This window comes from Chelmon rostratus, chromosome 5 (genome assembly GCF_017976325.1).
Source record: "Chelmon rostratus isolate fCheRos1 chromosome 5, fCheRos1.pri, whole genome shotgun sequence".
NCBI classification, from domain to species: domain Eukaryota; kingdom Metazoa; phylum Chordata; class Actinopteri; order Chaetodontiformes; family Chaetodontidae; genus Chelmon; species Chelmon rostratus.
In genome coordinates this window covers 7,038,635-7,052,967 of record NC_055662.1, presented here as the reverse complement: position 1 = coordinate 7,052,967, position 14,333 = coordinate 7,038,635, and the positions used below count along the sequence as shown (strand labels likewise).

The following is a 14,333-nucleotide window of genomic DNA, read 5'->3' as shown; positions in this document are numbered from 1 at the left end:
TTGGCCGGACCGTCGCTGCTCTCAGCCATCTCCTTATCCTCCCGAGGACCATCAGATCCCGGTCTGGATGTCAGCGCCGACGCGATGGTTCGCACGTCGCCAGCAGAGCAGCGTTTGATGTCTTGCCGGCCTCCAGAAATTCTGGAGGGAGGGGAAATGACAGAGGATGAGCCCAAAGTTTATCTGGAAGCCAGCGACCTTTGGAGACAGTTCCACAAATGCGGCACTGAAATGGTCATTACGAAATCTGGGAGGTACAGTAGGTTATAGCTGTAATAATTACGCATGGATGGAGAGTTTTAATGTGATTTCACGCCGTTATCTCTTCTCCCCGCAGGCGCATGTTCCCGCCGCTCAGGGCCAGGTGCACCGGGATGGACAGAAAAGCCACATATATTCTCCTGATGGACATCGTGACGGCTGATGACTGCAGATATAAGTTTCATAACTCGCGCTGGATGGTGGCGGGGAAGGCGGACCCGGAGATGCCCAAGCGCATGTACATCCACCCGGACAGTCCGGCCACCGGCGAGCAGTGGATGTCCAAAGTGGTCAACTTCCACAAACTGAAGCTGACCAACAACATATCGGATAAACATGGATTTGTAAGTGCGGATTTTGATTTTAGCATTTTTAACGAATTTCAGGCTCTTAGAAAGAAAAGTGCTCAAGGCACGCAGTTGGACGCTTGTGGCCTTTTTGGTGACGTCAACTCAAACATTTCAACAGTTTTGTCAAATCTGCGCCATAACATTTTAATTCCTTTAAACGTAATTCGCCAAAATGTGGTTTTAACTTTGCAGACAATTCTCAACTCGATGCACAAATACCAGCCGAGATTTCACATAGTGAAGGCCAATGACATCCTGAAACTGCCCTACAGCACCTTCAGGACATACGTGTTCTCTGAGACGGAGTTCATCGCAGTGACAGCTTACCAGAATGAAAAGGTGAGACGTTTTTCTTCTGCTGCAAAGGCCGGCCTGCTCTCAGCTTTACAGATATTCCAGCTGTTCAGCTGTTTCAGTAAAAGTAATAACGTGTGTGATATAAAGTGATCCATCTTGCTCTTCTTTGCGCCGTTTTTCAGATCACGCAGCTGAAAATAGACAACAATCCTTTTGCGAAGGGATTTCGAGACACGGGCAACGGGAGGCGAGAAAAGAGGCGAGTTAATTCGTTTATATTCAACCGCCTCGTTGCAGCTTGGAGACTTGAATATGTTGTTACAGTCTGGAAAAGGCAGATTTGCTTTAGTGATGGAGGACTTTGTTCCGCAATATTTTCCAATTCCATGCGCTCTGTGCCACGATGCTGGTGATGATGGGACAAGTGCTCAGAGCCTTTAATGAAGCACAAGTGGCAACACCACCTCCCAACACAGAATGCGTTATTAGCCACATGTAGGCTCGTATCTTCATGCATAACGTAGGCCTACTGCAAGTATCACAAGTCAAACTACACTTTATGCAGAAGGGTCCCGATTTATGCTCTGTCATGTTGTGTTTTATTATTATTATTATTATTATTACTGTTATTACTGTTATTATCGTTTTATTAGTATTATTAGTATTGGTCATCACAATTATTATTAATAATAACAATAAGCATACTAATACTGATGATAATAATAATAACATTGTCGTTATTATTAACATTATACTTATTATTACTGGATTATTTGTTTTTTTTTTCATATATAAGAAACATTTTAATGCTGCAGCTTTTTCCTATTCAGTTGGATAGTTAAATCTAAAGCAACATATCATTTCTTATACAGTCATCATGTGTTTGGTGTAAAAGCTGCCACATAAATGTAGCCGAGTTAAAAAAAAAAAAAAAGCAGTTTATTTCCCTCTGAAATGTCGCGGAGTAGAAGCAGAAATTTACCTCAAATTTACAGTATTGAGTAAATGTACTTAGTTACCTTCCAGCTCTCCTGGATACACCTTCTTCTCATCCTGGATTCAGTCTGCTGTCACACACTACTGCTGCTACTATCGCTACTTCATTTTGTAGTTTAGATATAAGCAGGACCACAGCCAGGGTATTCCACAAATTGAGCCCCCCATGCACCATCCCCCCCTCAGCTTCAGAGAGTCTCTAAAGTGCCTAAATTATTTCTATTTGTCTTATTTATTCAGTTAAATTCATGTGACATGAATGTGGAAATGATTTTTCAAAGGCTTTTCTTCTGAGCCAGCAGTACAGTTCTGGTGGGGAAACAGACCAAATCATTTATTCATACTAACAACACTGGAATCAGACTATAAAATAACCACAAAAAATGAATCAATAATAACCACAGCTTCCTAAAGCCGAGGTTACATCTTAAAAAATAACATAACATAATCAGTCTGTTATCAAGATAGTTGCCGATTAATTTTCTCTCAGTTGATCAATCGTTTCAACAATGGTCATATTGCTGGAAAAGATCAGCTCTTTTATTGTGATGACGCTACAGAATGATGCTAAATTACAGAATCACTCAGGGTTGACAGAAGCTACCATCATTACAATTTAATTTTTGCAATTTCAGATTCATGCGAGTTGAGACTGTTTCAGCCATGAACTTGCCAGAGCAGCTGTAGAGAAGGTGGTTGGGTGGAACACAAGTCGCACATTGGTCCAGTGAGAAGCTATTTAAACTCTAGAGAACATGTCAGGGTCCAAGCCTGTCAACGTCAACAAGAAACGGCTGTTTCCAGTGTTATCAAGCCCATTTTTTTAGTGGTGAGCAGCCACTCCAGAGCGATATCAACTCTGAGCGGACAAACGATCCTTCATGCCACATTTGTCAGCTGTCTGGAGGTGGTGAATAAGGAGCACAAATGTTCCACTTCCAGCTGATTCAGAATGATTCTTAAATAATGAGTTGCGTCTTTAGAAAATGTATGTATCATTTTTGATAGTTTTTTGTTCTACAGAATGATTATCAGTTATTTTCCTTTCTTTTGTTGCATCAGGAAACTACAACATCCATCACAAAAGTCTAAAGAGATGCGAATGACTGATGTGGAATCTGAACCTGTGAAGGATTCATCTGCACGGTACTCAGACAATTCCAAATCTTCAGGTACAGAAAATATATACCTCAACCTTTGTCATACTCATTACTCATTTACTCACACTCATTTTGTCAATATCAATATGAATCCAAAATGAACTTTCCCATGTATCTGTTTTTTTTTTTTCAAGATGCTCATGAAAGTGACAGTGACAGAGACAACCATGCTGAGGACAATCCTGCACAAGAGGTGTGCAAAACCCACCGAGAAGCAAAAAGTGAGCCAAAGGTTTGTGTAACAGGAAGGACGGTACAGACCGCAGCCAGGACACGGAGAGAGATGGACCCCAGTCCAAGCTGTGGTATCACGACATTAACTGATGGAGCAGGTTGCTGCGAGCCACGAGGCTCAGAGAAGGAACGACTGTGCAGATCGTGCAGCGATTTTTCACACAGCTGTGATTTTCCACCGGAATTACACAAACGTCTGCTGGATCCAAGTATCTCCAACGGTCTTCTCCAGGCTGCCCAGGTAAACACCTGGAGCAGCTGCGCCAACATGGACAGAGCAGTGCCGTGTACGCTGAGCCTGGCAGCACCTGTCAGGACTCCAGGAACTGCAGGGTTTCCCATCAGCCTTCAGCAGCACCCGCTGGTAAAGCTGCACAGACGACCAAGCAACCAGCAACACCTAAACACATACAGAACACATCGTTTCATTAGTCGTCCTAAGTTGTTGTAGCCAGTGTTGGAAGAATTGGGATCATACAGCTCTATAGAAATACTATTAAAAATCCTTCATTCATAGTTGCACCCTAAGTATAGCACTTGACTAATGTACTTAATTACTGTCAGTGCACCATTTCATAATATAATTAATCCAAACTGCATAGTAATTTAAATATTATTAACCCCTTAACCCCCCTTACTGCTCTGTTGACCCACTGTTCAAGAAAGATTTTACTTGGCGAATAAACAATGTTATAATGTTATAAAAGTGTAAAAAAAAAAATATCTGGGTCATTTAATAATTGTTTTTGATAGCAGAGTTTTTGAGCATGGGTGCAAAAACAGTATTAATGCATTGATTGTCGAGCAAGTGTTATGTGGCCTCATTTCTATTATATGCATTACATTATTACACCATTATATCAGTATTATAGTCTATTTCAGATCCGAGCTGTTATTTCTATTCATTAAATAGTAATTTATAATCTGTTGCTTGTATTTTCCCCCCTGTTGACAGGACCTGGTGAGCCTTTCGCACTTCGGAGGCTTTCTGTTTTATCCTTACTCCGGCCAGTACCTCGTCCCACCGGTCCGATCTAGAATGGATTTCAGAGCATATCCAAGCGTCCACAGACGGGACTACCTCACCTCTCCGATGATATCTTCATCTGTTCCTGCTGTTGGTGGTGGTGGATTAAAATATCTCATCCCTGATTTGCTAACGCTACCTAAAACAGACCAGGAGACCCAAGATGGAAATGACGAGGCACCAACAGGGTGAAAATATTGGACTTGCGAGCGGTTGCTGCGGCTTTAAAGAGCCCCTGCATGTGGTCTGCCCACTCTCTCCTTCACTCCTTGTGGGAATGACACTAAACTTAATGGTAAAGTCTCATACATCTGCACCTTATTGCCAACATGACTTAAGACTGTGGTGCAAAGAGTATTTTATTTCAATGGATGTAACCTAGTTTATTAGTAACATATTAGGTTGTGAGTTTATTGAAATTAGATGCTTGATGGATTATAAGTATGCTGAACGGCACTTCCAGATTTATAAAATATCTGCCTTTGATCCTACAAACATTAAACTTTTTGAAGGAAGTTTGGCAAATAAAATATGAGTGGACTTAAGTAAATTTGACAAATACCTCAATACATAAAACCAAACAATGCAAACCTTGTGAAGATATTTCCACACGTTTCAGTTGTGAAACTCCCTGAAAAGTTATTTTTTCAACTGTTACATTTACAACATTTTTACACACACAAATTTAAAAAAAGAGTGAAAAACTGATCAAACATGGTGAAAAAGATTCATTCTGTGTGATTGGTTTTAAAGCCTCTGAGAACAAAGAAGAAAAAATCAAGTTTACAAGCATATTTTAGTTCTATTTATTTGATTAAATCTTATTGGCACTAGTGCCCCCACTTCAAACCAGTCAGAAGAAAAAAATAAATCTCTTAGGGCCTTCGAAAAATAAAAAATATATGTACTACATTCATCTGGCAGGCAGCTTTTCCTAAAGCCTCTCACATTTTTCCCTGACGTATAGTTTATACACCACAAGAAACTAGCTGGGCTTCAGTGTCTTGCTCAAGAGCAGTTCGACATGCCGGAGGGAGGACACAAGGACTGAACGGCAACTTACACGCCAGCAGTGCCAAATGCTGAAATGCAAAAAATGACTTTAAACATGCTGCAAGTGTTAATAAAATGTCCGATTTGTTATACCCCTTTGTGTTTGGCTTTTGAATCCGTGTGCTGTCATATGTATTCCAGTCACCAACTCAGACACGACCATCCTGGCTGGCAGCTGCAGTCATTTTCATTAATGCCAATAAGAAACCACACTGTATTTGAAATATTCATTTATTTTAGACACTATCGTCGACGCTCCCACAACACCCTCCTCAGAAACCAAACAGAAAATTTCTAACTGTTTTGAATTCTTTGGATTTGTCATGTTTTATGCTGAGTAAGTCAGCTACATTTTCTGCACATTTCATTTAAGGAGTTCTTTCAAGGAAACTCCTCTGGAAATCAAGTGTCTCAGTATTTTGTCTATAATTAGAACCACGTCACATGGTTCTTCGCAGGAAACTTCTGTAGAGAAATTACTGGGGAAATTTGTTTTGTTCTTCTGTAGTTTGACTACATTGTGGGCTTGCATAGATTTTCCATTCACTGGGATATTCGTGAGTTTTTCTTTAGATTTTTGTTGCAGGGATATTTGAGATGCTTTCTGAAATAGTGTGTGTTCATTTCAGAGGACCATTGAAGAGGTCAGATGGGATATTGGCGGAAAAGGAACAGCCACGTTTTATTCACAGACAGTTGTAGTCCACATCTTAAAGCTTTTATGTACTTGTGAAATAAAAGTTAAATAAATTGGAATTGTTAAACCGTGTTTCACAACCACAAAAGTATGAAATGAAATTGATAAATACAACACACACACACACACACACACACACACACACACACACACACTACGTTGTAGATGGCTTCTACTTGCTCAAACATGTCCTTTAGGCTCGTGCCAGATGAGCCAGGCCTGCGCAGAGCGTGTGCCCTCTCCACGCGCTTTTTGACGACGTCATACACAAGAGACCCAAACAAACATCCGAATGTAGCTAGCTAAGCGTTGCTGTTAAGTGAGAATGGCTATCTCATAAGGATTAATGTGGCATTTTGCGGGTGACAATGATTTCGCTGAGCTATATTCTGCTGTGCGGACAGTTCCTGCTGCTTCTGACGGTGATTCTGTTACAATGTCTGGAAGGAATTCACTCCCAAAACTCGTCGACGACGGAGACTCCTGCTGCTAGTCCAGGCCAGGGAGCTACAGCCCTCCCGTTCAGCGAGCAGCCGCCCGAAATAGTAAAATATGAAATACCAATGGAAAGTACGAATTATACAGAGCCCTATGAGTACAAGCCCCCATCACCAGTCGTCCTCTGCAGCTACCTGTAAGTACCGTACAGTAGTCTTGCTAGAACGCTATCGTTAGCATGTTAGCTAATGCTAAGTGCGCCAGCTGCTGTTGTGAGACTGACAAAGCAAACTGCTTTCAGAAATCTGTTGGATCATGCTGACTGATAACATCATCAGTAGTCAAATACCCAAAGCAGCACTTTACCACAAAATGCAACATTTCCTAATAGGCCCGTCTTTCATTTTCTCCCGTGTTGGAACAGCTGCGAGCCGTCTGGACCAGTTTTTTAGTTTAACTAAAATCCCACATTGATAATGTCTTGAATGCCGAATTTCCTGCAAGGTTATAATAATTAACAACAGGCCTTAAGTCATGTTGTACCTGGCATATTTTTTGCGAATTGTAAACAGATTTTATGACTGGAGTGTTCTCTCCATGCTCTGCACTTACCGGAAGTGATTGAATCTACAGTTGCAGGTTATCAGGTATTTTCACTGCAGTGTCATGCTGCATTCCTCACTCTGTCTTTTGTTATACATTGAATATGTGACGAAGACCGGAGGAGTTCATCTACTGTCAAGACCCTGTAGATCATGCAGGCAACCACAGTGCCTTTCTGGAGATGGGCCATGGTTGTGTCGGGGTAAGTTTTGATTTTAAAGAGCATCTTATGTTGTTAATCACTCAGCACTTAATTCATTTACTGTTTTTATCTTCAGTGGGGTGGCCAGACTCAAAAAGAAGTGAACCACACACCGGTTGTCTGCACTGCACTTGATGATATAGAGTGTGCCGGACCCAGAGAATTCCTCAGAGGAAACATACCCTGCATCAAGTAAGGGATACCCTGCTGGACACACAACAGTATAAATCTATATCTGTCCACCAAACCTCACCACACCAAAACCATATCAATTTATTGTGTTAATTATTAAAATTGTTAGAAGTTCTACACTGTATACAGTACAAAAAAATTTACATTGTAAAGATACAGTGGAGTAATGACGTTCTGAGCAGAGAATGAATTGCATGTCAGTAGGTATGAGTCTGAGAGTGACGTCCCACACAGCAATAAAAGTGTGATGGCAGAGTGTCATTCAAAGCATTCAGCTGAAACCATCAAAACTTCACTGCCTAAAGCATATTTTATTAACACCAGACCGAGGGCAAATTTGGACCGGCAGCAAAGGTTACACAGGTGAGGACGCTCTGTGTGGCCTGTGACAGTTTGCCCGTGGATAGATAGAGTGAGGACCAAAGATAGCGTCTTGCTCAGACCAGAGCTTTTTTACTGCTAAATACAGCTGCATTCAGTTCCCAGTTGCGTTATCTCTAAACTCTCTGATTGAAGTGCATCTTAGATTAATATCAAAACGTTTAACAAATTAAATAACGAGGAAAGGAAAATAAAGGAAAAATCCGTGTACATGAATTCAAAATAATTTAACACATATTCCCCATAAACAACAATTGACTTAACCCAAAATACTAAGATGTACCCAAAACATAATAACTTAAAACATTCACTTTACTGTAATTCCTTGCAGTCACTTATATGTTAACAATCATTCAACACATGATATACCCAAAACCTCTCTCCAACATGCTTACACGTTATGTTACACTCTCTCACACATTTGCACTTAACAGTGCCGCTTAGCAGTATGGCCCATGACATGTTAGCCAGTGACTGGAAATGTGAAAGTAGTTTGAATATGGTATCTTTGTTATCACCGTTTACTGACCCGCTGTCTGGTTAAACTCTTTGACAATCTTTAGAACACATTTTTCTTATGTTACAGAACGTTAATGTCAATTACTTACACTTACAAAACTACTGTGTAAAACTAAAGTTGATGGAAAGAACTGCTCAACATGACAGTGCTCATCTGGGCGATTAGCTTCAAAATGGAGCTTGCTGCACTTGACACACATCTCAAAGTCATGTTAAAGCATTACTAATACTGCATTCACATTACACCTTGGCACCAGAGGCAAAGCTGCAGAATTACCAAAATCAATAGCTTTCTGTCTGTTGGGCGCGTGATATGATTCATACCAGTCTAGCTGTGGGTTTTTGGATGGGTTGGTCACAGGCAAACTGATATGGCAACTACACAACCTTTGCACCTTGGTGGCAATAATATTGTCAGAGTATTGTAGTGTTTAAGCATCTGTGCATTGGTCTTATAGTCACGGTCTAGCCTAGAACTGTTGTTCAAGTGAGATTTCAACTGAGAGAGACCTACTGATCAGGTGTGATCCCTGTCTGTCACACCCACTATGAATCATAGGAAATGTTCTGGGAAAGGATTTCTAGATGAACATGAGGGTCACGTGGTATGAGAGATGAACATAGGATGATTGATTGTTTTAATGTATTGAAATTAGAGTTAAAATTAAGTAAAATTAGAGTTAAAGTTGATTAATCACTTAGTCTATCAACAGGAAATTCTTTATGTAAAAGATGGCCATAAAATTCTCTGATTTCAGCTTCTGAAATGTTTATATTTGCAGGCTTTGATACTGACATTTGCATTTTGCAGAATTTTGGATTGCTGTGAAATTAGGTACGACAGGCATGGTGCTCTCAATTATTCTAGTCTTCACAAAAACTAATAAAATAGCATTCAGCTTTAAGGCTCCCTTTGATTTGATTAATTTAATGTCACACATTAAATCCATACGATGTTTTGGATTATTCAAACTAGCTTTTATTGATCAAAATCGAGTTGCTCTTTCCTCTAATTTTCAATTATAGCACTCTGTTTTATGGTTCTTGTATGATTTGTTATTTTTTTCTTCAGTTTTTTTTGTAGGATTTTTTTGTTTGCATCATCCAATAGTTGGTGAAATATATCCTGTAAACAATAAATGTATGCTTTAAATTTAGTTGAATTAGTTGAAATACATGGAAATGATTGGTGAATGGTGAAGATAGCAGCAGAGATTGAATACAACATACACATATAAGACACATTAGTACTGAGGCGGCATACACACAAAAAATATAACAAAATTGAGAAAATGTATGGTATTAAACAGACATGGAATGTTACAGTACATCCATACATTGATACAGTATTCACTGTTGCTGTAAATATTTCCAGATATACAAATATTTCAAAAATATACAGGAACTGACCCAGTTAATTCAGATGAAAATCTTTCGTATCAGGACTCCACCAGTAGAGGGCACTGTTTACAAATGTATAGAACCACCACCTTACTTTTCATTTGACATGTTTTAACAGTACGCCATGTTCTCTCTGCATCCCTCTGCATTCATCAGTGCATGAGGTTGATCTCTGTAGTAACTGCACAGAGATCAGAGACATGCTGTGGCTGGACGCAATCAAAGCAGCACCTGTACAAAGACATTAATGCATGTGGTGTGTTTAATTGCTGATCAGAACTGCAGGTGGTCTAAACTAACTTCTTTCAGACTCTTGTGGGGTTTTTTTTTTACATCATTATCATATTGATATTTCCATTTTTTAAATATCAGCATATTTATTTCATAACATATAAAAACTTTACACCAGGCATCTGCAGATTGAGAAATTATATAAAGGACTGAGGTTGCAGGTATTAAATGGTGTTAAGATTAAATATAACATTAAACGTTCATATATATTTTATTTATACAATTCATTATTTGTACGGTTCATATTTGTTCCAGCTATTGCCTCAAATGTCTTCTTGTATCTTTTGCTGTCGGTTTTGCATAGATACACTGGACACTACTTCATCACCACGCTTCTGTACTCCTTCTTCCTGGGCTGTTTTGGGGTTGATCGTTTCTGCCTGGGCCACACCGGCACTGCTGTTGGAAAGCTGCTCACCCTGGGAGGCCTGGGAATCTGGTGGTTTGTGGATTTGATCCTGCTCATCACTGGTGGCCTGATGCCCAGCGATTACAGCAACTGGTGCACCTACTACTGAGACAGACATCAGTGTGACTGAGGCCACTTCTCAGTCAGATATTATCAGTTAAATATTAAGAACTCCAGGGAATTAGCCTCAGCCTGCCATGGATATGAGTCTGTGAACTGGCTTGCTCTAAGTGGATTTACACCTCTGCTGTGCTAAGTGGGGTCCAGGGACCTCCTGAGGACTCCTACAGGGTTCCCAGGGCTCCTGAGAAAAATGAGGACTAATTTGATTTTATTTTAATCTAATTCACTTGGAATTTCCCACCTTGAGAATGCATAAGAATGACTGTTGCACTCACAGTTTTCGCCAGAGCGACAGAGATGACAGTACTACTATGTACTAATTTGTCAATCGTATAATTCAGTTTATGTGGTCTGGACCAAGGAAAAAATGTTACATTGAGTTCTGGTCTGGTTCTTGTTGGTATTGACTTGACTGATAGATGGAGTAGGAAACAAGCACCACACGCCTCTGGTTAAGTGAAATTCACTGCGCTCACATTGTTGCACCAATGATTACCCAGTGATTTGGAAAAATATAAACATTGCTTATAAGGTTGCTTCCTTTAAAGTAGACAGTAGATTGGCTTAGTGTAGCCCTTGATTCCTGCTAAAATCATCTGTTCCTACCATCCTAAAATCCAGTGGGTGGTGCAAACGAACTGCATCTGAGATCCTCCTAACTCTCTTAACCACTCTTGGAAGCGGACTCTAGGGAGGTTAATTTGTGGTGTGAAAACAAATCAAACTAACTACATGATCTTTTGATAGTAAACGTGATTTTAGCAGGAATAAAAACATGGTACAGGCACTCCTTTCTTTCTCCCTTTCTGCTACTTTGTCACTATATATAATATCCAAGGCCCAGTGTCAGTCTGTACTGCTAACAGTCAGTTCTTGAGCTCTTTGTGACACCAGAGAAAACAGAAATAAACACTTAGTGTCAGTAAAGTGGACGATGACTTGCTGCAGTTTTTCAAAATGAGATTTTCCTGTGTGGGTCCATGTTGCAATAATGACACAGAGTGACATCACTCACATCAGCAGGTTACCTGTCAGTCCACATGGCTTCATGTTCATGCTCTTAGTTCAGTTACAACAAGTCAGTGTGAACATGAACCAGAGCTAGAAGGCAACAGTGGATCTCTTTTCTTTGTTCGGAGCAAACGAACTGAAGTGCAGGTGTGTAGTTAAACTCTGAGCAATGATATTGAACAGTTTCCTGAGGGCCACAGCCTACACAGACTTATCATCATATCTGTCCTTCTTCAAATTACCAAACAGCTCAGCTTTTGCTGTCCTCTTCCACTGAATACTCTGTTTTCTCTGCTGTTTTAATGTGTTCCAACTGTACTTAGGCTGATTAATGGTACAGTCTCACACAAGTAGGAAAACAAAACTCAGTATTGGACAGTATTCACTTTAGTCACATCGATGTGGTGACGATTCAGTGGTTTCCAGTATTGACTCCAACGTTTTGAGAGGGGGAAAAGCAGCGAATTCCACCTGTGCTGCGTGGCAGCTTTGCTCTCCTCTGTATTCAGGTGAAGAGTCTGACCCTGCTCAAATGTCTCAAACTAAAACAAATTTTGATCTTCATTGACTTTCTCCAGCCAGGCTCAGGTCACGCATTAAATATTCAAATCGTCATCTTCCACTTTGCTAAATTTCTCATCTTTACCTGGACTGAAGGTTTATGTGCTCTTTCACAGATAGAGCAGTTTTCATTACCAAAGGATCCATAAAACCCTTTCAGGTCATAAAAACTTGAAGAAGACATGATCGTCAACACGTCCCTCTCATCCAGCAGCAGCAGTATGTTATAGCAGGCAATATATTTTCAGCTGGCTAAACATCTTCTGATGGGGGAAGCATTAAGACACTGCTTTACATATAGCAATTTTCCTCTTAATTCACAATATGGCAATTGAAGTGCCATAATGCACACCTGTAAAAAAAATATGTACAGAGAGTTTTTCATATCTTTCCTTTATTCTGAATGTAATTGGTTCTGGGATATAAATGCAGCTCTTCTGAGTAGCCCTGTATTAGTTTAGAAAAACCTACTGAAATATACTGTGTTGGTGCCTCTTTGAAAACTTTTATCATCTGGACTCTCTCGGCCTTGTAAAATATTGTGTGGGTGTGTGTATATATATATAATATTGAGCCGCCCAACAGAAGGTTCACTTGGGAAGCATTTTATATTCTTTAACTTCGATCCACACTATTTATTTATGTGCATTACGTGTTTTATGTGTTAGTCAAGAAGAATGTTCCTGGAAACGTTCTTGAGTCTTATGTTAATTTTACTCTGTTTCTTTATCAGACAATCTCACTTGACTTGTCCCATGCTGTATTTATCACTGTTCACGGTTGTTATGCCTCAATAAAGTGTCTGGTCCAGTCTGTTTCTTGGATTCAGGAATGAGCTTTGGTTGGTGCGGGGTGAAATGTCAATGAAAGAGATGCTGTCTTCACTCAGCACTTCGAGATATTGACTCGGATGTTAAGATTGGATTGACTGAGCGGCGCGAGTTCCTGCAGTGATATGATCAACATTTCCTCTCTCTTAAAAATGAGAAGTAGAAGTGATAAACAGAATGCACCCTTCCTCAGTTTATTACTCTCTGGGGTTTTGATATGACCAGCAGCTTATGGTGGCTAATGCTGGTTACTCTCAGCTAAATGTATAGGTTAATATTACTGTGTAAGTGACATCATCTATACTGCTATTACTCTGTTTTTTAGCATTTACCCTCATCTTCAAATTGTCCATATCAGTTGTTGCCATAAAGTTACATCATCTCACTTTAAAGGCAAACTGGTTCAGCACATCAAGGTCTGCTAACAGGTCTCGAGGAGGACTACTGTATATGTTACAAAGTTGTTTGAAGCCTTCAGTGGCCCCACAGGGAGCTGTGTGAACTCTGAATTGCCTCAAATGATGTCACTCGAGTCTTAAAATGACCAATCTGGGGGTGTTGGAGGCTGTAGTTAGAAAAAGGCCGCAGTCAGACACAGTCAGAAAGGTGTGTGTGTGTGGGGGGGGGGCTACTCAACCGCCTGACAAGCACTTCTGGCTTCTGTCTTTTCATGGGATTTGTTGATATTAGGGAAAACATTAGTAACAAGATGTTGTATCATCAGGGACATGCTGGTCATATGATCTGATGCTGAGGTTTTGCCAGTTTCCAAAGCTGCTTTGCTTTATCTGTCAAACACCAGGACATCAATTGTTGTGTTGCTGTGTAATATACAATGTTAATGATAATGACAATCAATCAATCAATCACTACTAAGCCACTGTTTATCCATACTAATTTTTCACTTTATTTTTATTACATTCATATACATATGCTGATATCCAATATCCAGTATCCAATATCAAAGGAGTAAATGTAGCATCAACTGCAGTACAAAGAACATGGCTCCATATACACAACACACACTGAAGATCAGTGTGCTTACACTGGCCAAATGACAAGTATTCAATACGATCACTTCAACATATTACACATACCACCATTTTTAAGAAGAGAGCGTACATACAGAGTGACAGAACATGCTTACTGTACTACTTTTCTAGAGCATCACTGTGCTTCACTGTGATTAGCAACAGCTAATCAAAATACTGACACCATAGTCAAATGCAGCTCACGGTTTAATATAGTTCTCCAAAGAAAGTCTCGCAGCACTCAATGTGTTGACCACACAGTTAAC

General features: G+C 40.0%; 1 protein-coding gene across 1 annotated transcript; it reads left to right on the top strand.

Moving 5' to 3' along the window:
* Positions 1 to 6,351: 6,351 nt before the first annotated feature.
* Positions 6,352 to 13,017, top strand: tm2d2 (TM2 domain containing 2). The gene is made up of 4 exons (XM_041937235.1): positions 6,352 to 6,709; positions 7,231 to 7,318; positions 7,395 to 7,510; positions 10,407 to 13,017. Exons 1-4 carry the CDS (start codon positions 6,444 to 6,446, stop codon positions 10,618 to 10,620), a joined length of 684 nt encoding a protein of 227 aa, XP_041793169.1. The 5' UTR covers positions 6,352 to 6,443; the 3' UTR covers positions 10,621 to 13,017.
* The last annotated feature ends 1,316 nt before the right edge of the window (positions 13,018 to 14,333 follow it).

Bases quoted from the DNA above. Each gene is read 5' to 3' on its own strand.
- tm2d2 (XM_041937235.1), top strand. From the start codon at position 6,444: ATGATTTCGCTGAGCTATATTCTGCTGTGCGGACAGTTCCTGCTGCTT. The intron at 6,710-7,230 runs GTAAGTACCGTA...TATGTGACGAAG, and splicing joins GTCGTCCTCTGCAGCTACCT to ACCGGAGGAGTTCATCTACT. The intron at 7,511-10,406 runs GTAAGGGATACC...GGTTTTGCATAG, and splicing joins GGAAACATACCCTGCATCAA to ATACACTGGACACTACTTCA.